The following is a 27,698-nucleotide window of genomic DNA, read 5'->3' on the forward strand; positions in this document are numbered from 1 at the left end:
AGCGTACGCTGTGTTATTGAGCTGCATCATCCTCTAACCCTCAATATGTGAGTGATTCTCCTCAGTCACAGTCACCAGAAGGTTCTCAGGAACACACGGAAATGTGATCAGGCTTGTCTGACCTCAAACTAGTGTGACACACAACAAAGTCAGTAGAACTGCAGATGCTTTCATCCGAAACACGCAGTGTATCACAGTCATGTTTTATCTCTGGAACCTGAATAACACTTTTCTATATCTGTGCAGAGAGTTGGTGAATTACTTCACCAAAGTGTTGTCTCAAGAATAAAGTTAAAACACATGACATGAAAGTCTGGAAACTAAACTATCACACAGTTTGTGTGCATGACATATATTGTACATACATGCATGTGGTTGCATCCTTACCGCTGCTAGTTTGTCAAAACGGGCGAAAAGCTCATTGAGAGTCATCACCAGCTCCTGCGCTGTGCACTGGGAGGCCAGACTGGTGAAACCCTCGATGTCTGCAAACAGGATGCTGCAGAAAGACAACAGAGACAGAACTTAACATTTTATGTACAGAGATTTGTTCCTATTTTCCTCCCACTCTGGAATTCCCAATGTTCTGGATGGACGTGTCGATGGAAGGAGAGTTGTTCCACGTCAGGTGGACGTCACTGAGGAAGAAGCTCAGGTATGTGCCTCTGAGTGTCTCTCTGTTGTGATGCCACAAAGGAAACTTTTAAATATAAAAGACATTTTTATAGCTTTTTGCTAAATAACCAGCGTTCTGCCTAAAGTGTGATGATTTAATGATTTCCATTCAATCCCAAATGATTAGTGGATTAATGGATTCAGAAATCAGCCTGGGACTTTTGATTCAGAGACACCATCACATGCAGCACAGGTCACACTACAAAAATCCAGCAGTAAACTGAGACTGAATTTACTACTGTGATTTGTGAATTAATACATGAAATAGAAACATTTCCAATTTCAGAGAAGACCTTTTTTACACAATTGGCAAAATTCCCCATGTTCGGACTAATAAAGAATTCTCTTATCTGATCTGATCTTCAATTACAGATTATATGAGGATTTTCTTGATGATTTATTACTAGTTTGTAAAGAAAACCTGCAAAACGTCCCGGTTCTACCGATTGGTTCTGACTAGATACTGACTTCTTTATTGATTATAAAAAAATCAGCTGATGTAATCCATTCAAAGACATTACAGCGAAAACCTATATTTTACATTATAAACAATGCAGAAATCCTGTCAGTTATGTTAACATTTTACATAAAAAAGTATATTTCCGTAATTCAAGTTCTATATATTTGGTTGTATTTGTGTTTTCTTTTTATTCCTAATAATTTATTATAAATCTTATGGTTAATCTTTAAAATATTAAGCCTCTATTACATTCATTTAGGAATCATTGCCATTTATTTAAATGTATATATAGGCTGATATATCGGTACAACATTTCTTTAATCCCAAATATCAGGATCTAGTTCTAGTTCAGTTCAACGTTTTTTTAAACTTAATTTACAAAGTGTTCCTGCTTTGCCTCAGCCCATAAAACTCTTACACAAGAAACCAGCCTGGGGTTTCATCTTAGTACATCAGAGGGAACAGAGGGGTGGGGGAGTAGACGACTGTCAAGATGTTCCCTGAAGCCGCTGACGGAGGTGAGAGACAGGGATTGAAGCTGCTTCTCATTGTCGTGTCTGAATGTGATGTAACGTCTGTAATCTGGTTTGTTAAAGTACTTGATATGGCAAAAAAACTGAAAAATGGCATGAGGAGAGAGAGAAAGAGGAAGTGGGAGATAATAGATTTGTTATGAACTGTGCACTTGTAAGACGTTAGCCTCCCCACCCTGAGAACAAGGTAAACTGATACAGCACAGGTCTTATTGGGACTGAGGCCTTTTCATTGCTTTCCTCACAGCAGCACACAAGCAGGACAGATGATCTCACTGGACTGAATCCATTTCTCTCAGGAAGAAGAGAACAGGCTCACAGGTAGAGGAGGCAAAGCTGTGGGAGACAGTTCCTACAGTGTTGATACTATATCCACATTTACATTCTTTCAACATGTTTATATTATAAAAGCAAGCAATTCCCTTCTCTGTCACTCACATGTAGAAACAGAAACACTGGGAAAAGACCAAGGCTTACATACTGTGTAATATCCTCATGCACGTGTTAGTGCTGCAGTCTTCTTTATCACATCAAATACTGTTTATACTATGAGTTGTATATTTTGTTAGTATTTCAGCCTGCTGTTATACTCATTTCATTCTATTTATTGCCCATGCTCCAGAAAAATCTTATTTTGGGGTGTTTTTTTGCAAAGTAATTTGATGTTGTTGCAAGTTGTATATAATTCACATGTGGTTACAAGCCTTAACTTGATGTATTCACAGTTGAATTACAAAACCCTGCCTGAACGGAGGCAGAAATAATGATGTCCTCAGAAAGTGAGTCATATTGAATCTTATAAAACTTGGGTGTATAATGTCTGTGTTCAGGTTTGACTGACAAATTGCAGCAATCACGGGTCCAAAGGGTTTAAAAGTAGTGTGCTGCTGAGCAACTGTTCACAGCTATAGGAGGAAACCTTAAAGAAAACCTCTAAAAATACAGTCTGACTGTATGATGGAAATACACAAGAAGTATCCTGAATCAAAGCAATCCTACAAAATCTAATTTTACTCACCAAATTAAAAATAAACATCAATCAAGCAGATAACTGTTTATTCTGTAAACGCTGCATCCAGCTATATACATTTAAGAATAGGCAACATTGTCATGGTTTGATTTTGATACCGTAGCAGTTTCCTGACTAGAAGTGAAGTAGAAGTGGCTTTCTGAGGCAGACCCTCAGGAGGAAGAGGAAGAGGAAGAAGAAGAAGAAGAAGAAGAAGAAGAAGAAGAAGAAGAAGAAGAATCCATGAATAAACAAAGGTTTCAAACCAAACAAGCTCACATGAATCTAACAGGGTAAGTGGCTGCTACACAGCCAAGAACAGGGTGTGTTTGTGCTGTATGTGTGGGCAGAAGGTTACTTATGATCCTATAATATACACGTAAAAGTGAGCTGCATTCTGGGTAATTTGTGTCCGAGTGTTATGGTCCTTTAACAGGGTTTACAGACCTTTTTTTTTCCAACAGCACTAACACGTTCTAATGTACTTAGACTTGAAGACTCCTAAATTTACTTCATTTGCTTTTCAAGTTGAAGAGGATTAAGTGTCCCCACTCTGAGGTACACATCTCCGAGAATAATTGATTGTTTTCTGGGAACTGTTGCATGGGAGGTCGAGTGAAACCGGACACTTGGCGACTCAGGAGCAGGTCTATCACTGTGGGTGGAGGCAGCCATGGTTCACGAGAGAGGAGGAAGACGAATAGAGGGATGGATGAGACGGAGGTGAAGATTAGGATTGACAGGAGGAGTGGACTCAGTGGTGAGAGCTTTGATTCACTTGTTGTAATCGCTTTGTATCCAAATTAGAAATAACACAAACTGGATAGAAGCTCAACAATTACTTTATCAAATTAAATACATATATGAATTATACACAGAAGATACATTTTATATAGTTGTAATACTTTACTTATTGGATAACTGCACATTTAATTCCCCCTGCATCATCATATTTAATCATTATTGGACAGTGAGTGCAACGAGTGTCCATATAAAACTGAGCTGTTTAAAAAGTTGAGTTATTTTAACACATCCAGTATAAAACAGACAAAAGCGTAGGGTCCAATACCTAATTATTGTGCTACTGTATATTGTGTAAAAAATACAGGTTAATTGACTCGAAGCATAAAAATAAGCTTCAACTTCTCGTCCTATGACTGATGAGGTATAAAACCCTTGAATGGACTGAACTCATGTTATGTGGGCTCTTGAGGTTTAACTTGTTTCACAGAACAATCAAGGCCATACACTTTATATAAAGATGCAAGACCAAAAATCCTGGATACGCATCTGCCATCTTATACGTCTGAGGCAGTAGTGATGCTGGGATAGAGCCACTGATACACACACTCCACTAAGCATGCTCCCCGTTTTTATAGCATCAATTAACTAATTTAAATCATAAATAAGCTTAAACTTAAATACTTATACAACAAAAAAAACACTTGAAGATACATCAGTGGGAACATAACTATCTAAAATGATAGGAACCATTTTTGAGAAAAATGTATTTGACGTGGAGTTTTTAGTTTGGTCCATGTCCCATCTGCTAACATGGATGAGGCAGGATTTTTGACATACACTGAAGCCAGCCACCAGGTGGTGCTTATCTATTATCTATATATCAAGTCCGAGTCGAGCAGAAACACGATGCAAAAAATCCCCCCCAAAAAATAAAAAACTTCAAAAACCTTCTCAGATTTTATGCTTCAATATTAGATAAAGTTTTTAGATTTAAAAATGATTATAACGTATATTTTTTGCAGTGTCAAAACGTCACTATCCTCTGTGTGTTAAGAGCTCTGAATCTATTCAAGTCAAATACACAGGGCTGAGATTTCCTGGTGAATTATCACAATCAATCTCCACTGACACAGAGAGGCAGCGAGGAAAAGCCCCTTCCCACAGCCTGATGTAACATCACAGGCTGCAGATGGAAATAAGAGCGGGAGAGGGTGTGAGAAAGAGACCTGCTGTGTTTAAGTCCAGTTTAATGGTTTCCTTGGTGACAAGTCGCTTGTTAAATCCTGAGACTTTTGCTCTAGTAGTCGACAGTGAGTGCAGGAGACCCTGAACTCAAAAGCAGCGACAATTTAATGAAATTTGAAAAAGCTCCAATGTGAGGATTAACTTACTTTAATGTTATTTGATGTTGTGTCCATCTTTGGTCAATTAAAAGAAAATAACTTTTGCCAACTGATAACAACACAGATATGAGAGGGTTCTAACCACGCAGCAAGTTCTACGAAACGCTTCCAGACAGATCTGTGACGGGGCTTGGTTTCACATCAGTGTATATTTTGGTTTGGGACAAACAGAGCCTTTAGTGATTCCTTCAACAGTAACTGAGGATCGGAGGAAGCAGAAACAGGAACATTTATTTTATCTTCAATAAACAGACGCATTATTCGAATTAAACCGAGATGTTAATAAGGACACATCCATACTGTTGAGACCACACAGAAAAACAGGTTTGTTTCATCAGAGCTATGAATACTTTGCTTATGGAAAAACAGCCCCGGGCAAATTAAGCTGCATATTTTGAACGTTTCATATTTTCGAAGTTAAAAGACGCACAAACAAGCGCTGCAGCAAAACACGTTAAAACAAGCCTTTCTTCACATGTTAACACCAAATGAAACTGTCTCTGCAGCGCGGAGGGTTTTTCTGCTCCTGATTCAGGGTTTTTCTTTTCTCTCCCCCTCTTCTTCCTGTAGATCACTAAAAGTTCTGGGATATTTTTAGGCCGACCTGCACACAAAGCATGTTTAAGATCTTCCCACAGATTATTTTCAGTGATGCTCAGGTCAGGAGACTGTGACGTCTGAACCTACAGCGTCTGTTTCCACAAGTACAGTTCATGATGGATGTTGACGTCTGCTTTGGATCATTGTCCTGTTGTAGAGGACAGCTTCACTTTCACTTTCATCCAGAACTTGGATGCAACAATTAAATGTTTTCAACGTTTTCTACTTTATGAAATAAAATGTAACGGTGTATTAAGAGTTTGAGGAGAAGCTCATTTATTGTCTGACTGCTGCAGGGGTTATATTTAGAATGGATAAGGAGGTTATGTTTTCATCTGCATTGTTTGTCTGTTAATTTGCAGCATTGCACTAAAAAGACAGTACAGATGACCACAGAACTTGGTGGAAGGAAGGTATGGGTCAAGGAATAACCCATTAAATGTTGGTGCATTTCAGGGTCAGGGGGCAGATTCAGGATTTTATTCACTTGTCAAGCTTTTTATTGATTTCTCACAGAATATGGATTTAGATTTTTTTATAAATTTGCCTTCAACCATAAGTATGGTTCCGTAAGGGGACTGTTGGGCCTTTGCTCACGGGTTATATTTACTTCTTTTCACTCTACATGCAGTATGCATACAACTGCATAGAGACAATTTCCTTCTCCTGCTTTCAGAGCCACTGCTTAGAAAATGTGCTCCGGGTGAAATCTCAGCTGGCCTGAAGCTGTCCTGTGCTGGCGCTGCTTGACCCTGTGATCCGCTCCTGTCTGGCACTAGTTCTGCCAGTGGCCAGCTGCCTTTTATCGGCCCCCGGCTGCCTCACGCTGCCGCTCTGCTGGTGGCTCACAGAGGCACTTCTATTCTTTTAATCATCGTCTGGCTCAGACATTTTCTGCTTCATTTCTTACGTTTTTCATTCCCTCCTATCTAATACTCATCAGATCTTTCTTCATTTCCTGTTCATTTCTTCTGTCTCTTATCTCTTTCGGATTCTTGATCAACCTTGTTGCACCCACTAAATGAACTAAATCATACGCCCGAGCATTTCTGATGCGCATGTCTCCAGGAACAGGTCTGACACTGTTCCCAGCTCCAAAGTCTCAAAATCCAACATGACGAGGGAGTGACTGTCAGGTGGTGTTGAGCAGTTGCAGGCACGTCGGGAAGTGTGACTTCACGCTCATCTCAGCCGCATGTTCACAAGGAGCAGAAATGCTCCCTAAGGTATATGGTTGGAGGTTTTTATGTGTGCCGATTTTCGAGACTAAACGAACGCCATAGGCAGTGTAGCCAATAGCTCAAGCAAGATGATCATAAATCACGAGGAAGAATTTTCAACAATGGCGGAACGTATTGAGTAGAGACTTTGCGAATTGGTAAGAAACTACAGGCATCTCTATGTTACTTGGGCTCAGGGACAAACAGCTGCTTTGGTCACTTTCTAGACGTACATTAACTGCTGCGTTCGTTGTTGTCAGAAACTCTTGACTCCTCGCTGCCCTCTAGTGGATGTATTTGCTTAAAAACCATGCTAACATAAAGGATGCATGGACGTATGTGGGCAGGGATGTTTACATCGTTTGAAACATGCGTATCGCTTTTTGTATGTAAGCGCAGCATAAATGTGCGTTTACATCTCGTCGACAAATTTTGCAAAACAGAAACCATACAGTTTGTATCAGCATCCGAACACAGATCATTTTGTAAAGTATAAGTAAAGTATAACACTTAATCAGATAAATAATCCTTTATATAGGCCAAGTGGGTTTTTATCACCGCAGCCAGACGAGCAGTCTGTGCTTATCTTGTGTATCAAGGCAGTGAGCATCAGCTGATTTGTGAGTTGTGTGCTTCCTGCATGCATGTGTGTTGCCGTCTGCTCACCAAGGGACAGACTCTCGGGCAAGGCCTGGCTCCAGCCTCATCAGCAGGACGGCCTTATGCAACACACACACGCACATGATTAACTGCGTTACACACACAAAAACCATGTGGGTTCGCGGTACCGTTTCAATTCTTCTCCTTGTTTGAGTTAGACGACGATGGAGAACAAAGGTAAGGTCAGTTCCTCTAATTTATGCAATGTTCTTTCCGTGGCTGTCTCTTCGGGGTGCCGCTGGCCTACATAACAGCAACAACAGCTACAGTCACAGCGTTCTGTTTAAGAATATTCCTTGAACGCTCACAGGGCAGCCCGGCAGCATCAGAACATCCGGCCCAAAGCCCTCTTGCATAATACCTGAGTCAGTGCACATTTTGGCCTCATTGCAGAAGCCGCGGGACGTGATTCTACTCCAGAGGACAAACACAAGTGAGACGCCGCACACTCAGGGAAAGGTAGAGCAGAATTTTACCTCCGGGGGAAACAATTTCCTGTGTGCTGGGTCACTATCACTGGCTAAAAGTCAAAAGCACCTTCAACTGTACAACTTATACCATCACAACTAAAACTAGCACAGGGGAGAGTGCATTCCTCCAACGAGGTCAAACAGTCCCCTTAGATTTATTCAAGCTGCACCAAATAAGAATAATACAAAAATCTGTCCCCTAATAATGCCAGATGTTTTAAATTAAGATCCATGAATCATCCCCTGGGAAATTGGGGAAAACAACCTATAATTATGCCTAAAACAGTGAACTTATACAAGTATATGCATAAGAAGGTCAGATGTTTTCACAACAATAGGAGATTGTCCTGAATTTCCCAGGTGAAGGGTGGTGTCTGGGTAGATCATGCAGGAGGCAGGACATGACGTATTAAATACCTCTGCGGAAATCACGTGTTAACATTGTTTACGTGTTTTTGTTTGCAGCATTTTGTCACCAGCGTCGGTCCTTTCGCCCCAAAAGCTCTTGAAACCACGTCACCTTTACAAGTTGACATCTTCATCTGCGTCCTCTACATGTATGGCTCCTCTTTTTCAACATGAGGTATTAGTATTCTTCCAGTTTCACGTCCGTTCGCTCGCTGATTTTCCTGATGTATTCTCACTTGGGCTAACTCCAGACATTTTTACTGAGTGCTGGCAGGACAAATAGGAACGGATGCAACTAATCAGTGATTTGTGTTATCAAAGACAGTCCCTCCGGAAAAAGTTCGAGAAAAGGTCCAGACGTCAGTGCATGTCTGATAGGCGGCTTAATTCAGGCTGGACTGGTACAAATAAATATTTTTAAATAATAGATACTGCTCGTCTACCTTTATGTTGGATCAAACATTATAATTATGGTTAATCTGTGAAGAATGACCTACTCTGGCACCTGGGTTTGTGAGCCCTCAGGTCTCCTCCGTTCACACGAAGACGGACAGAAACATAAATACTCCAACGAGAGCAGCAACAGGCTCCAGACCTCGAGTGACTCGGCCTCCTCTGGACGCTCTCCTCTGTTTTCCCTCCTACTCTCTGGTTGTAGCAGCAGGAGCTGTCACTTCTCTTCCTGTTGTTACTCAGACTCGCAGCAGTGCCCCAATTATCAAAAGCCACTGGCTGCTCCCCGACAGGCCTGTTCACACATGGTTAGCCGGCCATTAACCACACACTCATGACAACAGATAGAAATTAGAAAGGCTCAGTGGATGCTGCTAATGTGCTGCCAGCTCCCCGGAGACTTAAATAAAAACCTGCAGTAGGAGGACGTTCTACCACACTAACTCATTCCCTTATTTTTCTTCGGTCCTTGCCTCTTTTGTTTTATTTGCACCTTGTTAACTGTACCTGCAGATTTGTATCAGTTGACTAAATTTCTTTACAGGTCAGAATAAGTTGCAGGTTACTGAATGTACTTTAAGCAGTAACGGACCCATATCAACAGTGGAATGGAAATCCTGTCATTTAGAAATAGATCTGAAACCATTGTAGAAACACAATCTGTTGATTTCCACAAAATCCACATGATCTCAGTGACACATTGGTGGTTACAGGTTATTATACAGCAGGTGTAAAAAGCAGACCCTCTCTAAAACCATGTTGAAATCTGCTCAATCTGGATTTGTATTTGGATCCGAACTGAATCGCACACACTTGTGACATCAGCACCCTAAATATGCGTAATCTCTTTTTCAAGATGCATGAATTATTCCCAGGGATATTTGTGAAAATGTAAAAAAAATTTAAGAAAGTGATTTAAAAAAATCCTGGATCTGCTCCTTTGGCCCCACTCGTCTCATCCTTCCACCAAGTTACATGGAAATCTACTCAGAAGTTTTGCGTAATCCTACTGACAAGCAAACAGACAGGGGTAAAAACTTAACCTCCTCGGTGGCGGAGATTTTAATTTAATTAAACAACACAACTGCATTCACAAGTTCTCATGTGGCCCGCTGCACGTCAGGGCTGAGCATCAGTAACTTCTGTCACATGCCCTGTAAATTTCCCAATTTTTTCACCCCTGTCCAATCTCCCAAAACAATCTGCCCTGTTACTTATACTGAACTCTTAAACTTAGTCGACTAAACAGCATAATTCATGATAATGATCGCCTTAATGGAGATGAAAAGACCTTTGTGTACGAGACCTGATGCTTCAACCCGTGAGGATTAAAAAGGGACACATCAAAGTGATTAGGGGTTTCAATAGCAACTATTATGTATGAGGGTTTGGGCTGCCACCTGATTATGACAGCTACAGGCCATAAAACTCCACGGTTTGACACACACACACACACACACACACACACACACACACACACACACACACACACACACACACACACACACACACACACACACACACACACACACACACTCTCTCTCTCTCTCTCTCTCTCTCTCTCTCTCTCTCTCTCTCTCTCTCTCTCTCTCTCTCTCTCTCTCTCTCTTCTCTCTCTGATTCTGACTCCACAAGGTGGTGCCAAACCTAACCACAGGTTTTACAATGCATCTGTACTCAGTGTTATATGATCTAGAATATTATGAGCTGACACTGCATCCCTGAAACTGAACGGACTGTACAAGAGACTGAAACAGAGGCCGTCATAGAAGCATCGACGAGGAAGAGGTCAGTCGCCGATAAGGAGACGACCGGAGAGAGATCAAAGAGGACTTTCACCTCAGGCGCCAAAGACCATTTATAAACCGGATCAGGGGTTATGATCTCCTCTCTCTATATGACCACTTATTATCACATGACTGGAATTCCACAGTAGCAGGAATCCACATCAAGAGCAAGAAGTCTTCAGAGCTGAACAGCATCAACGCTGTTTTCAGGGCGTACACAGGAAGAACACTGTATTAAATAGCCCACGGTAAAACCAAAAGGCACAGAGTAAACCTGGGAGCTCTGATCAATCTATAGAGATATTATTCATGAGCATGCATCAAATAAATGGGAGGATATTGTGCATGTTGTGTTTCTCAGTGACATCTGAGTATTAGAGAGCATTTATGTTTCGTGAGCCAGTGGAGTGGTGCAAATGAAAAACACTTAAAGTGTAGATATTGTGTTTGTTAGGAGCAGAGTTAGAGTGACAGTGACAAAAGTACATGTGACATTTCAAGCGTGTATCTTCCCCTTTAACTATCATCAGGAAGATAAGGAATAATAAAGATCAGCTGTCGACACAGTGGAGGTTTACACGCTAATGCTAATAATTGCACCAGACTATGAATGTGACCCGCTTCAGTTTTCTGAAAGTATGAAAACACATTGTGTGAGTACAGGGACACTCACAGTTGAGCTTAATATGGGGAAGGAAAGCTGGAGACGTCTGATGAAAGAGAAGATATGAAGGAAATACAACAAACCCAAAACAATAGATAGAAAAATGTTAGTAAACCCCACTGCTTAAGGACATATTTGCCATTTGCTGTTGCAAACTAGAACCAGACTGATTTATTGGTTGGCCGGGAAAAAAAAAAATCGGACAATATGAGCCTTTTATGGAAATATCAGACTCCGATTTTTTTCCTACCCGATATCAGCATCAGTCCGGCTCCAAACCATCATGTGAAATAATGTTAGGACCTGAACCTGTCTACTCAATGTTCCAGGTGCGCTAACATTAAGATGTCTGCAGACCTTTGGAAAAATGTCACATTTTGTTTTGTGTGAATTCTTTAAGCAGCAAGTGGATATCTGAAAATGGCAAATGCTCCGTTACTTTTTTATTTCATGAAAGTTTATGAAAATACAGTACTGGTGGCATATGCAGAGGTTTGACGTAAACAAGCCCCCACCTCAGCCCCAGGCGCCAAACGGGTATTTTCATTACATTACAAATGTTATTACGGTTAATGATACTGTATGTGGAGACACTTGAAAAAACCATGCAGCTAGTTGTCATAGCAACACCTCACTTCTCCCTCCTCCTCTGCCTGTGGGTGGTCTGAACCATTCAGGATTAACCTGGATTAAACCCTGGTTTATTTGACTGTTCTGCAGCACCAAGATTTCAAAGTTGGCCTAAATTCAACAGGGGAGATGTGAATTAGAAATAACATTATTTTGATCGTCTGTGAAATCCACTCTCACTCTCATTATTACAGATAACACATGATATTCCAACATTACATGGCCACATGAAATGTTAGTACAAGAAACTGTAATACTTCTTAGTCAAGTCAAACTTCTCTTCTCTCAAAACGTGCTGAATGAAGCCAAAGGTTTACATAAAAATGTAATTTCACACTCGTCTTTACTTTGAGTATTAACTGTAATTCCACGAGAAACACATGCAGCGTATCTTCATGTGTGTGGGTGTAATGTGTTTTTTAAGAGGCAACACGTAACCCTGAATGATTCGGGAAGTGTGGACATTATTTATTTATAGCAGCTTCAATCTGCCTCGTCCAGCCCCCAACGTTACCTGACGTTGTCGTGCTTCTGGATGTAGATCTTGTGAAACATCATGTCCTCCTGCTTGGCGTTTATGTCGGCTTTCATCTCCATGGCAACGTGGCGGGGAAGCACTGAGAGCAGGAGACGCTCCTGCAGGAAAAGCGTGGGGGGGAAATAAGTTCAGCGGACGAGTATAAGTGAATTAAAAGGTGGAGGCTGTGCTTGTCTGAGGGGAGGCAGAGGGACCAACATGCCGGATTAAGTTCACCGCAACGACCCGGTTGCTCCACCGGGGATCAGAGGAAAAGACTGGAAACTGCAGAATATCTACTTTATGAAGTGATCAGCAACAAATGATCAGGTAGGTCCAGTTTGGGATTGAGACCAAAATAAAACACGGTCATATTTATCAAATGAGGATTTTAACAACGTGGTGGATTCCTCTGCTGCAAACCGGTGAGACAAGTAAACCTGGTGTATCGTAAGAATTATTTTAATTGAATCACCAACACCTTTCTGGTCCCTCTGCTCTCACATCTCCATCTGCCGCCATAAATCTGAGCTCTCTCACCTGCTGCTGGTTTTCCCTCTGGGAGTGAAGGCGAGCTTGGATGCATTCCCTGGTCTCCTGGAAGGCCTGCCTCTGGGAGCCCTCTGCGGGGTAATGTGTGCACACCCCCACGATGTTGGTGCAGGAGAAGATTAGCACATTGGACACTATCTGTGAGGAAGAGGGCGAGAAAGACAAAGTGGGGGCATCAGTGTGAGGTCAGAGGTCATAGCAAAGTAAAATTCTCACTTTAAATACTGCCGGGCACCTTTGCCACGTCATTTCTCTCTCTCTCTCTCCTTCCTTTCGCTCTCCACTAACAGTAAACTGACCATAAACAGTCAATCCCTGTTAATCAGTCAGTGAGGACTCCATGCTGCTGCTCTCTGTATCACTCACATCCTTGTTTTTAAAAATAAAGTTAAATAAAGAAATGCTCATTGTGCTTCTCTTCGGGGAGTCTGCCCAGTTCATCAAACCCTCAACATTTACAGTTCTTAACATCTGGAGCCGGATGTGACGCATAAATATGAATGACCGTTCATCTTTTGAAACAGAGACTTACTCTCTGTGAATGAGCTGCGTGATACAGAAACGTGACAGAGGCAAGATGGAAGGAAGCATCACAGGGTGGCTGCATGTTTTTCTTTCCATCCCTTATCTAGGATCTTGGACTGGGGGAGGAGGAGGCAAAGTACTGGAGAAAACCCACACAGACATGTGGAGAACATGCAAACTCCACACAGAAAGACCTTGTCCTAACCGGGATTCAAACTAAAAAACTTTTCTTGCTGTGAGGCGACAGCAACCACTGCACCAACGTGCCACCCTGCATAGTTTGCCTCAAGCCCGAATACAAACATCCACATGCTGCCACATCCACCATGCTTTATATGCAGATAAATGTGTCTGCTAATGTGTTTTTACTGCAAACTTACTGCAAAACACAAAATTCCGACTGCTTCGCTCTAAAAGACATTATGAATAATGAGTTCTTCTCCAAACAGGTGCACAACTTCTTACAAACTGATGACTGGGGTTTCTAACGCGGAGCGGGCAGGTGTACAGGAATCTGGCGCACGAGTGGGAACACAGATTTAATTTGGAATCTACACCTGCGCTTCACAGGTTTGGTATTTCACATTTCAACAGTAACAGCAGTTTGTTCCGAGAGACCGGAGAACAAAGACGAGTGCTACCTGCACAACCTCAAACTGTTTACTGAAACTACACAACAGGATATGAAGAGGTTTCCCAATGATCTCTGGAAACTGTGACGCTGAAACAAAAGAACATAAAGACGTCTCAGATAAACTATTTTAGACATGGGCAAGTGAGTGCTGCCATTATAGCCACATAATCTCTATAATTGTCCCTTCAAATAAAGACCAGTAATAGCAAGCAATTACATTTAATTATAGTTAATTCCTTTTGACAAAAGTACTGTGAATTAGAACTGAGACAAAGAGTTGATTAATGCTATAGCTGATCATCAAGAATGTGAATATGGTTAAAAGTAATTTTTCCACAGTGGCTGTTCTAAACCTGCCTGTTTGGAATGGGCGGATGTTGGTTGCATCATTTTTTGAAACCGTAAAAGTGACCTGCAGTAATTGAGCTGCACCGAGTGAAGACCTGCTGCTGCACTCAGTCCACATGAACCTGAAGCTGCGTCACCGCTGCTGCACAACGAGCTGTTCACCCGTTTATTCAAAGTTCAGAGAAGCTCGACGCAGAACCTGAAGTGGAGATTCATTTATCGTGAACGCGCTGCTGTGATCGACAACGCCCCAGCCACCGCTGCTACAGAGCACTGGCTACGTCCTTGGGTCGTCAACATTACACATGCTAGTCGTGAAGCCGGTAAGATGAACAGTTCTGGAGATACGCTTCGCACATACAGAGATTTCTGGAATTAGTATAAAGCTACTGTGACATTTTATAGAAAAAAAACTTTGATTAATTGAGAAATTAAATTGTTGGTTGAAGCGCTCAACTCTGTAAAACCTTAGGAGAATAAATGCAAAACCAGTGGGAACAAATTATTTACCCCTGACAGGAATCACTGTGTGTGTGTGTGTGTGTGTGTGTGTGTGTGTGTGTGTGTGTGTGTGTGTGTGTGTGTGTGTGTGTGTTGTTATCAGTGAAACTGCTTTGATGCAGAACAAACTGACAAAGCGTCGGCTGCAGTATTTGCACTTATCTGAGATTTTGGACGTCTCTGACATAATAACAGCCGATAAAGTGTGACAAGTTACAGGCTGAGCCAAAACAGACTCAATCAGCAGCAGAGTTAGTTGTCGGTCTATGCAGCTGCAGGGAGCCCTGCCACATAGGAAACCTTATTCCTGAAGTTCATGTAGTTGTACAATATGAGTATTTATACGACACAAAAGGGTGTTTATTAAAGAGCCCAAAGTTAAAGTTACTTCATTCTAATGTTGGCCTGTAGAAGGTGAGGACGTTTGTTTTGGAGCAGTCAGACCCGTGATGTGAGACGCTCAGAGAGGATTTATTATCACCACACCTTCTGATCCATATTCCACCTCAGCCGGCCCTCGTGCACGTTGCGCTGCTGCTCCTACACGAACCAAAATAGCTGGTGTGCCTGGAGACGCCCACACAGTCTGTATGCCGTTGACCTGCTGCTCCTTACTGATCGTTGCACTTGCGCACTTAAAATAGAGCCCCTGGTTCTCTGCAAGCGGAATGCATGCTCAATTAAATAGTAATCACGAGAATGATCTTACTTTAGCCGTATGTTTACGCTCGCTTAGGATAGAAATGCCGAATTTTGATGCATTCCACTGAAGCTAGTCTCCTGTAAACCTCTGCATTCGTCCTGGTGCCAATTCAGTTGGCAGCCACACGTGTCTGAGCCATAACAGAACCGCTGCAGATGTTTGACAGATGAGGTGAGATGAGGAACAAGAAACAATTAATAGCCGAGTGTCCAATTACTTTTGAACCCCTGCAATTTATGCTCCATCAGTTACAGTAAAATATCTTCATCTCACATTAAGTTTTTTCAATTTGAGTTTTTAAATTTTTCAGTTTGTTGCAGGGTGCAAATGATTAAGCCTGGACACAAAAAATACATCTATGCGACATTAGCAATAAAAAGGAAAATTGTGAAATGAGTAGAAATTGTTCAAACATTGAGGATTGAGGAACCCCACACAACATTTAGACATTTCATCCTCTGACCATTGGTTTTACTGATAAACCAGAGAAAATCTATTCACTGCATTTACACGTACTAAAGTAACAAATTTACCTTAAGCGTTTATGCAGTAACCTGATTTCTTAAACATCATGTATAGAAGAAACCTGGTTTTATCTTTAGGCGATAAGATGAATCTGACTTCCTTTGTTATATTTCTCCTGGCAACAGGAAACATTATTACACGTGGAATGGATTTTCTGATTGAAAAATATTTCCATCTAATAAACAGAAATTCATCTAAAGCTTCCACCTTTAAACATATGACTGTGCTGTCAATACAGTCTCTCTATGAAGAAAAAAGGATCAATGTTTTAAAAAGATATTCCGGGATGGAGTGAAATGTGATTACTGACGTGCTGCATATCCAGAGTTACTCCAGAAGATGTAAACATACTATCCACACTTAGCAGCGGCTTGTAGAAGAAAGGTTACCGAGCGTCTGTGGGAAACCCTGTGTTGCTGCACACTAGCATGTGTTTGCCTTACGACAATTTGAGTTCTAAATTTGCACCAAATCACTACCTTCGAGTTTCCACCTTTCAAAACACAAAAACACCAGAGCTGAACGGCAGGAGGCAGCCGGTATGAGGCCGTTCCTTTTTCACATTCACACCACCGGCCTCTATGTTGCCGGAAACAAACCGAAAAACACATGAAGTCCAAACCCCCTCAGCCGGTCTTGTGTGTGAAAATCAAGCGCACACAGAGGGAGGAGCATCTGGTGAAAGACTGGAAGTGAGACACGACCAGGGAAAGTTAAGAAACAAGGTGTGAGACAGAGAACAGTGTGAATTTAAAAAAGGTCATTCTTTGGCATTTCTTCCTCTTATCTCATCTTATCTTAATCAGTTAGCCACTTTTCCTGCCAATGTTTGTATTAGTCACATGTAATGGATCACAATTGTTCTTTGCCGTTTGCTGCGTAGCCTCATCTGCAAACATAATTAGCAGGTAGATTTGACAGTGGTATGCATGTACAGAATCTTATTTGGAATTCTCTCAATTAACAATGTTATATTAATGCACAAAAGATTTTTTTGTGCTATAAACATTTGAAGTTAGTGCAATTGGTGCTCTGGAGGGAATACTGAAGTGCAAAACTGCGTAAGCGTACAAATGTTCAAAATGGTCCTGGAAAACGCAGTCTCCTGCTGTTGATGCTGCTACCTGCAGTGGAGCGAGCCAGGATGCAGCTGCACACGGAGCCCCACCAAGCCCTCGCAGCATCCCGCCCCCGCACTGCCATAGAAACAGCACGCATCAGAGAAAAGTCTTTCAACAGGTCAATACAAATATTCCCCAGCAGCAGCCTTTTTCTATTAATACTGCCACTGCGTGCTCACTGAAGCCTTGGAAAACCAATGGGCTTTTCCTCAACACGGAGGGAGAGGGAGACGCAGAAAGACACGACAGACAGAAAGATGCTGAGCTCCTCCGCAGGGGAAGGACGTGATACTCTATTATTGAATAAGTGCGGAGAAAAACTGCTGGTTGTCATCATTAAGACGTGTAAACAAATCGGTGTCGTCTCAAACTTAACATACGTAATCAGGGAAGAACATTCGCAGTAATTTCCCCAGGTGACTCATGCCTATTGTTCTGCTTACCTCACGCACGCTGACTCATTTTCATACTACTCAAAAGCTGCTGAATCAAGAGCACTTAGGAGAGTCGTTCCACAGGAACTGGTTAAAGCAAACGCAATTTAAATTCAGCTCAAAGTCCCAGAGTGGCCGAGTCCCTGCGACAGCAATGATGCCTCAAGTAAGCTGTCGCAGGTGAGATTATTATACACAAAGAGCTGAATCCCCACTGAGCGGAGACCATGTGATGTGAACACTCCAGGCAATAAAAGGTGTTTGTCTACAGGTGTCTCCCACAGGTATTTTACTCTTTATTCTTCTGTGTATAGGCCGAGGCAGAAAAATGGCACCGGTAAATAAACATCCGTGGAGGCTGATACCCAAAACCATACAGGGAGAAACACTTCAAATCAATATATTTTAAGAAATTGGCAATGATTCCTGAGATGTAGTTATTAAACAAGTCCGCATCAAGGAATCAACAAAAACGCTGTTTTGTTCCCAAAGCCAATCAAATCATGTTTGATGCAAAAACAAAAATATATATTATTTCTTTACACTTTTGTTCCATTAAATGTAAACATAAATGCAGATCTTGTCCAGTTCCAAACGATCTACAATCTATTGATAAGATGTATAAATTATGAATGGTCATAGATAATGACGGACATTTTTTCTGCATTGTTTATACTGTAAACAAAAGTCTTCAAACAGCACATATCAGCAAACATAAACCAGATTTATATCAGCTAAAGGTTAAATCGGTCAGGTTCAGTCCTGTGGTCTCAGTTAAACAGAAACCTGTTGTGTGATCACAACTCATCACCACTGATAAATGAAAAGATTCACCGCTTTGGAGATGTACTATAATATGAGACTGTAATTTATACATAAAATTTACAGAAACAAGTTGTACTTAAAATTAAAACAATTATTTGCTATTTTGTCATCTGCATAATTTCTTTCAGGACATAAAAAATATGACCTGATGACGAAGTGATTGAAGAATCGTTCAAAGTAAATCTAACTGGTGTCAGTTCTTGTCAGTTTCCTGAAGGAAGTGTTGTTTTATTCTCCTCCTCTTCGAGCCTGCAGCTCAGATGGATTTTCTACTAATGACACGTTAGCGGTCGTCATGAGACGCAGACGACACGCGTCACGGTGGGAGCTCCCCTGTGACCAGAACTAACCACCAAGCGGGGGAGGGGTGGGCTTTTCATTGTCTGCAGCCCGAAAAGTGAGTAGTGCAAGAATAAGCATTAAGCCATATTTATGCAAATGGTATATAAACATTTTAAATATTATAAACTGGCCTAGAAGTAAAACACATTAGTTCTTTTGCCCTATATATCCAATGTATAGACTTATGTCAGACCTCACATGGATTTTCTGGTCGCCTCCATTTTAATTATCAGACATCATATGTAAGTTTGTCCAACAGTGAGTGACCCTCAGCTTTATCTATAACTAATGAGACCCTCAGACGCAAGTATTTTAGGAAACATGCAGTGATAATTAATCCTGTGATCTTGATTTAGGGAGACGGGGACGACAGAAGGCTGAATCCCTCCACAGTGGAGGAGGTATGTGTGATTGTGTACATTATTTTAGTACGTGATTAATAATTACCAGCAGAGGCCATGAAAAAACAACACAGCAAAGCATCCAAGGTGTCAATATTTACCAAGCATTCGGATTTTAACCTCCTACGTCTCTCCCACACCTTGATTTCTCTGTTTGCACCCACCCAAGCTCCTAATCCTGAGCTCTCAACATGTTTCCAACACACTTTTTATCCATGCTGCGTCTTTTTCATCATGTCTGTGTTGGACTAATGGCCAACAGTCACCAAACTAAAGCAAAATGGTTCAGACCTTATTTTTTAATATAGGAAAAGGTATTTTTACTACATTTTCTATTAATTTAACCTATGTAAAGCGTCTTGTATATAAATCAAATGTATTATTATTAAAATGTATTATATATATATGGCTATATATATATATATATATATATATATGATATGAGTACGAGGTGTGAAGCAGGACACATTTCTGCAGCCTGCACAAAGCAGGCATGCAAATTAAATTTGCATGTGCCGTTCAAAAACATTCACAGAAGTCTTCGCAAATGCTTTTAAGAGCAAAAGACAAATGCATTTGATTCATTCGTTCGGACATTCCTGTGATCGTCAGTATACAGGAAGTGTGATGCACTAAAAATGGCGTTTTACCCTGAAACAAATGTATCACAAAATGTTTATTGTAAAGAAGAGAACTGCTCCTATTAAGTTTCACTAGTAACAGGAACACAACCATTAAGTTTTACTGTTGGGATAGATATCGTTGCCTCCTGGACTGGTGCAGGTTATAAAAAGCAACGCACTGTGTAGTTAATCAATGCAGGAAACGTACAATGTGTTTTAAATATGAAAGAAATGAGACCAAACTGCAACTTCTATTTTTTCCATCCAACATCAGAAACTTTGCCATCACAAGATCACAAATTCCAGGAGGAACTGGCGGAGGCAAACCATAAACTTTATTTGGACCATAAGTCAGAGGAAGAAATAAACAGGCCTCTGTTAGCTCTGTTTTGCCCCTTGGTAATCCCTGCAACACTGTGTCAGTCAGATTTTTACTTTTAGTTTTGATTAGCTTATTAAATTGATTATATGCTTACACCCCCTTCGTTAGCACACTGAGACACATTGTGTGCTTTAAAGATAAATGCAGGTCATGTGCTGCATGCTGATTACTGCGAGCAGCCCACTGCCAGCCTCAGTCTGCAGGGCAATGTACAACCGAGCGGGAGTCTTTCACGTGAGAGCTCGCACTTGTTTGTTGCTGGATTTTACCTCGAAAGCAGTCAGCTGCTACATTAATGCCTTTGTCACCAGCCACAAACCTGAGGACTGACGTGAAGGAACTAAACACAGGTTCTGCTAGCAGTCATATCACTGCTGTTATTAGACTCCTCTGTGTCTTCTGTATATTACATTAAACTTATCTAATTAGAAAATAAGCATGTGGAGTCTGCTGTATGGTACTTACATGATCAATAAATATATTTTACCAGGTGATTATGAATATATACAGTGAATAGTTGTTTTTTGTCATCGATTATGCCTCATTGTTTCTACTGGTATAAATTTGTACATTAGAGATTTTTGTGCACTGATGCTGAATCCAAGATTAGGGAGTAATACATTTCCAATAAAGAGCAGATATATATAAAACATGTCAATGATTCCTCAGGTCAGTTGTGTTCCCGTGTTCAATTTCATTATCTAAACCTGTGCTTATACTGTGACATGTCAAAATGTCTTCAGTGAAAAAGCCCTGTGCCCTAAACCAGCCTGTGCATGACCTCTGTCCTCCGGCTTCCTGTCGCAGTTTCACACATGATGCTGCTGAAATGAATGTAGCAGGCCTATGTCAGCTGATTCTCCTTCATGGCCATCCTCTCGAGCGGGGGGGGGGGCTGGATACGGGTCGGATGCTGCACGCTAACTGCCGGTCTGGTTCCTGAATGTGACATACACTACAACTCAATTGCCTTTGACTGGGATCATTTCTGGAGTCCTACTTCACTGCCGGGACACCGCATGCTTTCAAGCATTTCCTACTGCCTCACAGGAGACACTGAACTCCTGGGAGCTCAAAGGTCATTCTGTGAGTCACGGCTTTGAAGAAGAAAGTCAAGCCCACGGACAAACAGAAGAAAAGGCGCCTTTAATTTTTCATCTCGTGCTTCAAAGGGGAAGAGACAGAGAGGGGACACTGACGAACTGCAGATTCCTCCAAATATAGATGCTGCGTTTCAGCTCCGGCCATACTGGAGACACGGCTGTGTGGCACTTTGATGTCAACACTTTGCACTCACATCCATTTTCCTCTAATGCTTTGACAGGAAATAAATATATTTTTATAGCCAGGTACAGCAGGTCTCTGCAGCCGGTGCACTGCTATCCACCTTGACGAAAGGCAGAAATGACAACTCGTAGCAATTCTTCTCCGCATGCACAGATTCATTCAAAAGCCAGGAGGTGAAAGGACTCAGTCTCCATATTACCTCTAGAGCCTCAGAACAAACACGGCCTTATGAAATGGTCAAAAAAACAAAACAATGCTACAAATATCCTGTAACACACTCGGTGTGTCACTGGAGAAGCCCGGAGATCACAGAGAGAAAAGACGTGGACTGAGAAGGCGTCCCCTAGTCTGCCCCAATGATGAAACGCCAGGAGAAACAATGGGTCTCCTGGGACAACTCGTCTCCTAATACTCCTCATGCCCCCCCCCCGACTGGTGCCACCTGACGTGCATTCAAGCTTTTCATGGCATCCTTGTTGGGCCTTTTCAAGCCTTATTTGATAGTAACAGTGGAGAGTGTTACGCACTTTACACGTTCGGCCACCAGGTCACCTCCAGTGGCATCATTTTAACAGCTAAACAGGCAGAAAAACACAAGCTTGACATTATTAACATGTTCATTGTAGTAACTAGAAGAGAGCGGGAGGAGGGCAGACCTCCGCCAAGCCCCACAACCTATTTGGCCTTGTTAAAAAGAAAGAGAAAAACAAAGGATTTGCAGAAGGAACAAGGATTTTCAGAATCCGCTCTTTCCCGGATATCAGTTTGATAGTTTTTGCGTAATCCTGCTGACACGCCGACGAAAAACAACAACATACTGCAGGTTCTCCTAATTTCCTCGTGGGGGGACTAATAAAGGATCCTTTTCTCTCCTCATGCTATTGTCTGGACCATCCATCACTATAATGTTAGAACATTTGTTGGGTGTTGTTGTTGTTGTTATCCTCGTAGTACATTGCACAGTACACTCTGAGCAATGTAAAACCCAGGTCGAATTCCTTGCATGTGTTCACATTGGCCAATGAACTTAATTCTGATAATAAACATTTCAGCTTTAAAAAGGAACCGTTTTGAGTTTTGTTATGCGTGTGTAATAAAATTCCTCATGGTAAAGGACATGGCCTTATAAAGACATACGTATAAGGTCGGTCAATATGCTATAACCACTGCCTGCAGACAGATGTGCTTGCGATGCTATTTTTATACTTTATAGCTTCACGGCACATTTTAAAGTCCCTAAACATTTGATGGTAGCAATTCAGTGTTGCTCTTCCTCCACCAGGATGATCTATAACTTCCCTGCACGTGCCTCCAACTCGCGAGAATTGGCCGAAGAGGAAGTGGAGAGGCGTCATCCAGCTTTATCTACAGTCCATGTTACCAATGTTTGTTCATGTAAAACCTTGATGCAGGAGCCGCGATGTGAACTGATGAATCTAACCATCATTAGAGGACAGAGGAAAAATGGATTATGCTGCAGAAGAGGCTTGAGAAGTTTCTCTCGACATTTTAATTAATCTATTTGTGTCACATCAGCAAATGCATCAATGATGATAATTAAATGCGTTTAAGGCGTAAAAAAGGTTTTACTAATTCCACAGTCTCAGTGTTCTGTGAAAACTTAAACTACAAACTTTCCCCATTTTCAAGTGCAGAGAACTTTACAGTAAAAACATGAGGTTTCAGATTGTGTGATTTAGTTGTAAAAGCATTCTTGATTGCAACGTGTAATCGCAAAATAAATTATACATATGTGATTGTGGTGACGTAAGAATCAGGCAAACTTCCTGGCTGCACATTGAGAACTGCTGTTTCACATCTCGTTTGGAGGCCTATACTTTGAGCAGTAAGCGTTATTTGTGTCACTGTGCACATCTTGTTTTCTCAGCTTCCATTACGTCCTCCAAAATAAGAACCAACTGCAAATTCCTAAATGCAACAGAATAAGTAGAAAACAATCCGAAGCTTAAGTCTGTAATTTACCTGGGCACAAGAAAGACTTTCGTAAAATGAAACAAACGAGAGAAAACAAATCACACAGCTTTAAGAGCATCAGCAGAACACGACCCCAGCTTTTTATTAGCAGGAAATGGAGAAAGACGGAAAGATCCCCCCCGACAACAGGAGCGCTTAGCTTTAAGAGTTTAAATCCTGTTCTATCACAACCTGTACATCTCAGGAGCAGTAACAGCTGAATGTGTGTGGGAGCCACAGACAGAACGTGTGTGTGTGTGTGTGTGTGTGTGTGCGTGCGTGCGTGCGTGCGTGTTTGAGAGAGGGCGAAAGCTTAGTGGGAGAAAGTACCGAGCCTCCAACATACCAAGCATGCCATCTCTGACCCAGCAGGGGATAAATATTAATGCTCAGTCTTAGTTTATGTGCAGCTCTGCCCTGTTCTGTATATTTACTTGACACCGTTTTGAAAAGCAAAGCCAAATATAGCCAACGCTCCGAGAACAATATGCCATGAATGACTAACGATTACCTTTGGGGACAAAAGAGAAGAATAGTAAGAAAAATACAGCTCGGATACTTGTGAATTAAGATCATTTTGAACATAAAGTATTCAAATATGCATTCAAAGTGGATTATATGGCATCAGTGTATTATAAAATAAAAACAGCTGACAAGACTCATACTGAGACTACTAAAGCACAGAAGGTTACTACATTTCATAAGCTGAAACAATGCTTGCATTCTTATTGTCAGGACGTATGTGATAAGCAATTGAACAAATCTATATCAGTGTATTAAGTATGAAAACATAAAAAAACACACAAATAATCAGTGTGTTACTGATCCACCTCCAGTGAGTCATGTGGATCTTTTTGATAATATTAACATTCGGCTTTAAGCAGTTTTCATTGATTCCTGTCAACTCTCAGCTCAGCACATGCTTTACTAATGAACAAGTTTTAATGTTACAAAACCTATTTTGTATTTTACATCATTACCTGTATGGACCACACTAATAGAGCATACCTGTTAGAGCCTGACCATTATGATCAGTATTTTGGGGCTGGTGTCAATATTAGAGGTAAAAAAATTCTGATTCCAAAGATGTTGTTATCAAACTCTTACGACAATTACAAGAACTTAAAAGAGTAAGAACATTTTAATGTGACCAAACATTCGCATCTTTTCTGCATCGTTTACTCTGTAAAATAAGATGCTGATATTGATTGATGCCTGTGAAAGGATCCTATTGGCTGTTTTCTATTGGCCAACCAATATATTGGTCAGGCTGTGATACTTCTTCCTTTACTTCCTATTAAACTAATACAATATCATAATTGTTATAAGAAGGGAGAGTTGAAAAGACTTTGTCAAACACAGGTGAAACTAACACCAACACTAACACGAATCTAATCAAACTAATACTGATCATGAACTGCAGCATTGCAATAAGTGCTGGAACGAGGCCACCGTTAACGGAGTGTGGCGTCGGTTAGAGGCCGACGCCGGCTGACCGAGTTCAGCTGTTTCATTCATGCTTCACAATCCCAAGCTTATTCACAGCTGTGCGGCCGTCAGCTGACTACAAACTACCAATCGTGTTCATGAAGCAGCACAGTGAGGCCATTATAAACAGATTCCTCTCACTAGTCCACTGCTAAAGCCTTTAAAGAACCGTTTTTACCACCACAGCTTCCTTCTTACGTGCTCCTGCTCTCTGGTGCTACGTGGCTTTAAGATTTACATTTGCAAGATTAAAAAAAAAACGACAAATATTTTGCCGATAAAAACGGAAGTGTGTTAGGGCCAAACATAATAAAGAAAAAGGGGATTTAGCCTTTTTTTTACTCCTCTGGTGCATCAAATCCAGTTGGAGGAGTCACTGGTTTACCCTTGTAGTGTTTGGTGGAACCATAGATATCCCTGCATTTGTCCAATATCAGTTATATCAGTTTGTAGGAATGCAGCCACTTCTTTCAATGTCTGGTTTCTCTTTATAAATAAACAGAGTTTAAGCACAATCTCTTCAAATTCCTGATTCTGATCACCACACTGTTTATGAGCCAAAAGATTAAAAAAACTCCCTTGTTACTGAAACCGATTGTGAAAAACAATTTCACCATTTAATCTGCACAAGACATTCTATAGAGGCAGAGATGTGCGTTAATATTAGTAGCTTATATATTTGTAGAAGTTTGAATTTAATCTTGAAAGTTTGTCTCTTATTTTTAAACTTATCCATGATGTGCAATTTATGATTTAAATTGACTTTATTCTCAGCATTTCAACTTTTTTCTTGATGTTTCGACTCATTTCTCAAAATGCCAAATTAAAATAAAATGTAATTATGCTAAATGCCTGGCCCTAATATCGACAGAAATTTCCATATCACAGTTTGGAAAAATAATTAATTTGCTCAACAGAAACTTGACATACCGTACATGAATAGAATTGGGCAGTTCATGATCTTGATGGAAATCCAATCATATCCAAATTGGTTCCTTTAGTTACCAGTTTTTATCTGATAAAAAATACATTACATTACATTTAGCTGACGCTTTTATCCAAAAAATGAGAACAATTCACAAGTCAAGATGGTGGCGATGGAATTTTTTGATGTAACAGAAAAAAGTTTGGAAACCAGTCAAGTTGTGTTGTTTTTTCTGTTTCCAAGCAGCCAGAGAGCAAAGGAACCCATCAACTATATGAAAGATGTGCATGAGCGAGCAGCTTCAGGGATCCAAGACAATTTGTGCGAAGAAGAAGGAGCAGGCGGAGACTGTTCAGGCTGGGGCTCGAACTCCGACATCCCAAGTTCCTCAGGGCTTATCTCTGCTCACTCCACAGTTTTACCCACATGGCCGTGGCGATGCTCTGTGTCTGCGCGCCTGTTGTGTTTGGGTGTCTGGGAGCCGTCCTGGCGGCCAGCGGCCATGACAGTTCTGTGTGAGTGATCAAACACACCCACACTGTGATTTCCACAGCGCTGAGCCAAAACAGACTGGAGGCCCTCGGAGGCAGTTGGACTGAGTCTCAGTTACAACTGGCCTGTTCAGTGACAGTTTACACTATAACACCTTTCAAAATATGCCAAGTGCACGGCTGAGGCTGCCAAAGCCCTTCAGAGCGTTTAGTAGTGTCAACATTCCCCAACAACACATCTCTGCATGTTTATAACGCCTCATCGTCACAACATCCAGCGTCTCCGTGCTAATGGGACATTGTTTATTTCCTTATGTCATCGTCTCAATCACAGTTACAGAAACGACAACAGTCAAAGAACTGTGCTGCACATCAAGTCAGATCGTTTCAACACCATCTGCACTCTCAGACTGGATGAATCAAAGTTCACTTTAGTTTTATTTAGATCAACTAGATAGTTTATTGTCCACTCATTAAATATCTTCTGCCTAGAAATCGACTAACACTTTTATGTTTTCATCAGTTTGTCTGTTAGTCAATAGCCACTGAACAGATTAACACGAAACTTGGAAGGATGTGACATGGGTCGGGAAAGAACCTATTCAATTTTGGTGTGGATCTGGATCAGAAGGCAGATACAAAAATATTTGTAACTTTCTTTAACATTGAGCAGTAGGGCATTTTCCGCTCAAAATAATTCAAGGATCTTAATGAAAAAAATCGGCCATGTTTAGGGGACTGTTGGGGTGTGCGCTCTACTGAGTGACATAATCGTTCAAAGTTATTTACTAACTAACTCAAATCAACAGCAGAGTGTTAAAAGTGATATTTGATCAAATTTGACCTGGAAATGGACTTGAACTCTTTTACTTTTTCCTGTACATCGTTTGTGTATCGGCTAAACTCAAAAATAATACACAATTTGAAAGACAAAAGAAAAATGTCCCTGATTTTAAGTGTACACTTGAAGCCCAGTGGTTTGTAATACAAACAGGTTGAGCCAAGTTATGAATTCAGAAAGAATGAATTTATTGGAAAAATTAAGCTTTAACATTGAGCAGGTTTTGTATAAAAGCTTTTCTCTGAGCGTTGTAAGCTGATATTAAACTGTGGCTCCTGTGTGAGTCTGTTTGACTCTTCTTTTCTGTCCTTTATTGTTTATGAACCATGCAATATGAAATTCCAGATCTTCTTCAGATATAAAAAAAAAAAAAACTGTGGCCACAGTAGAGTTACTGCTCAGGAGGTGATTCATCTATCACTTTTTATTGATAATAATTCAGGTTGTACAGCACTGCAGGTCTGTAGCTGTATTTTATACTTGTGTAAATAAATTATTTAAAAAATATCCTCCTCTGGGGTATAAGATTTGGCCTGAAGTGCA

General features: G+C 41.0%; 1 protein-coding gene across 2 annotated transcripts in view; it reads right to left on the bottom strand.

Annotated features, from left to right (window-relative positions):
• adcy5 (adenylate cyclase 5) overlaps positions 1-27,698 on the bottom strand; it is a 71,441-nt gene that overhangs the window by 23,526 nt on the left and 20,217 nt on the right. For both annotated transcript variants that reach the window (XM_035174457.2, XM_035174456.2), the window contains exons 2-4: positions 12,774-12,923; positions 12,231-12,352; positions 388-499 (exon numbers count right to left, since the gene is read on the bottom strand). In XM_035174457.2, the coding sequence (XP_035030348.1) occupies positions 388-499; positions 12,231-12,352; positions 12,774-12,923 (384 nt within the window). The remainder of the gene's footprint in view (positions 1-387; positions 500-12,230; positions 12,353-12,773; positions 12,924-27,698) is intronic.

Source organism: Hippoglossus stenolepis, chromosome 13, assembly GCF_022539355.2.
Source record: "Hippoglossus stenolepis isolate QCI-W04-F060 chromosome 13, HSTE1.2, whole genome shotgun sequence".
Lineage (NCBI taxonomy): Eukaryota > Metazoa > Chordata > Actinopteri > Pleuronectiformes > Pleuronectidae > Hippoglossus > Hippoglossus stenolepis.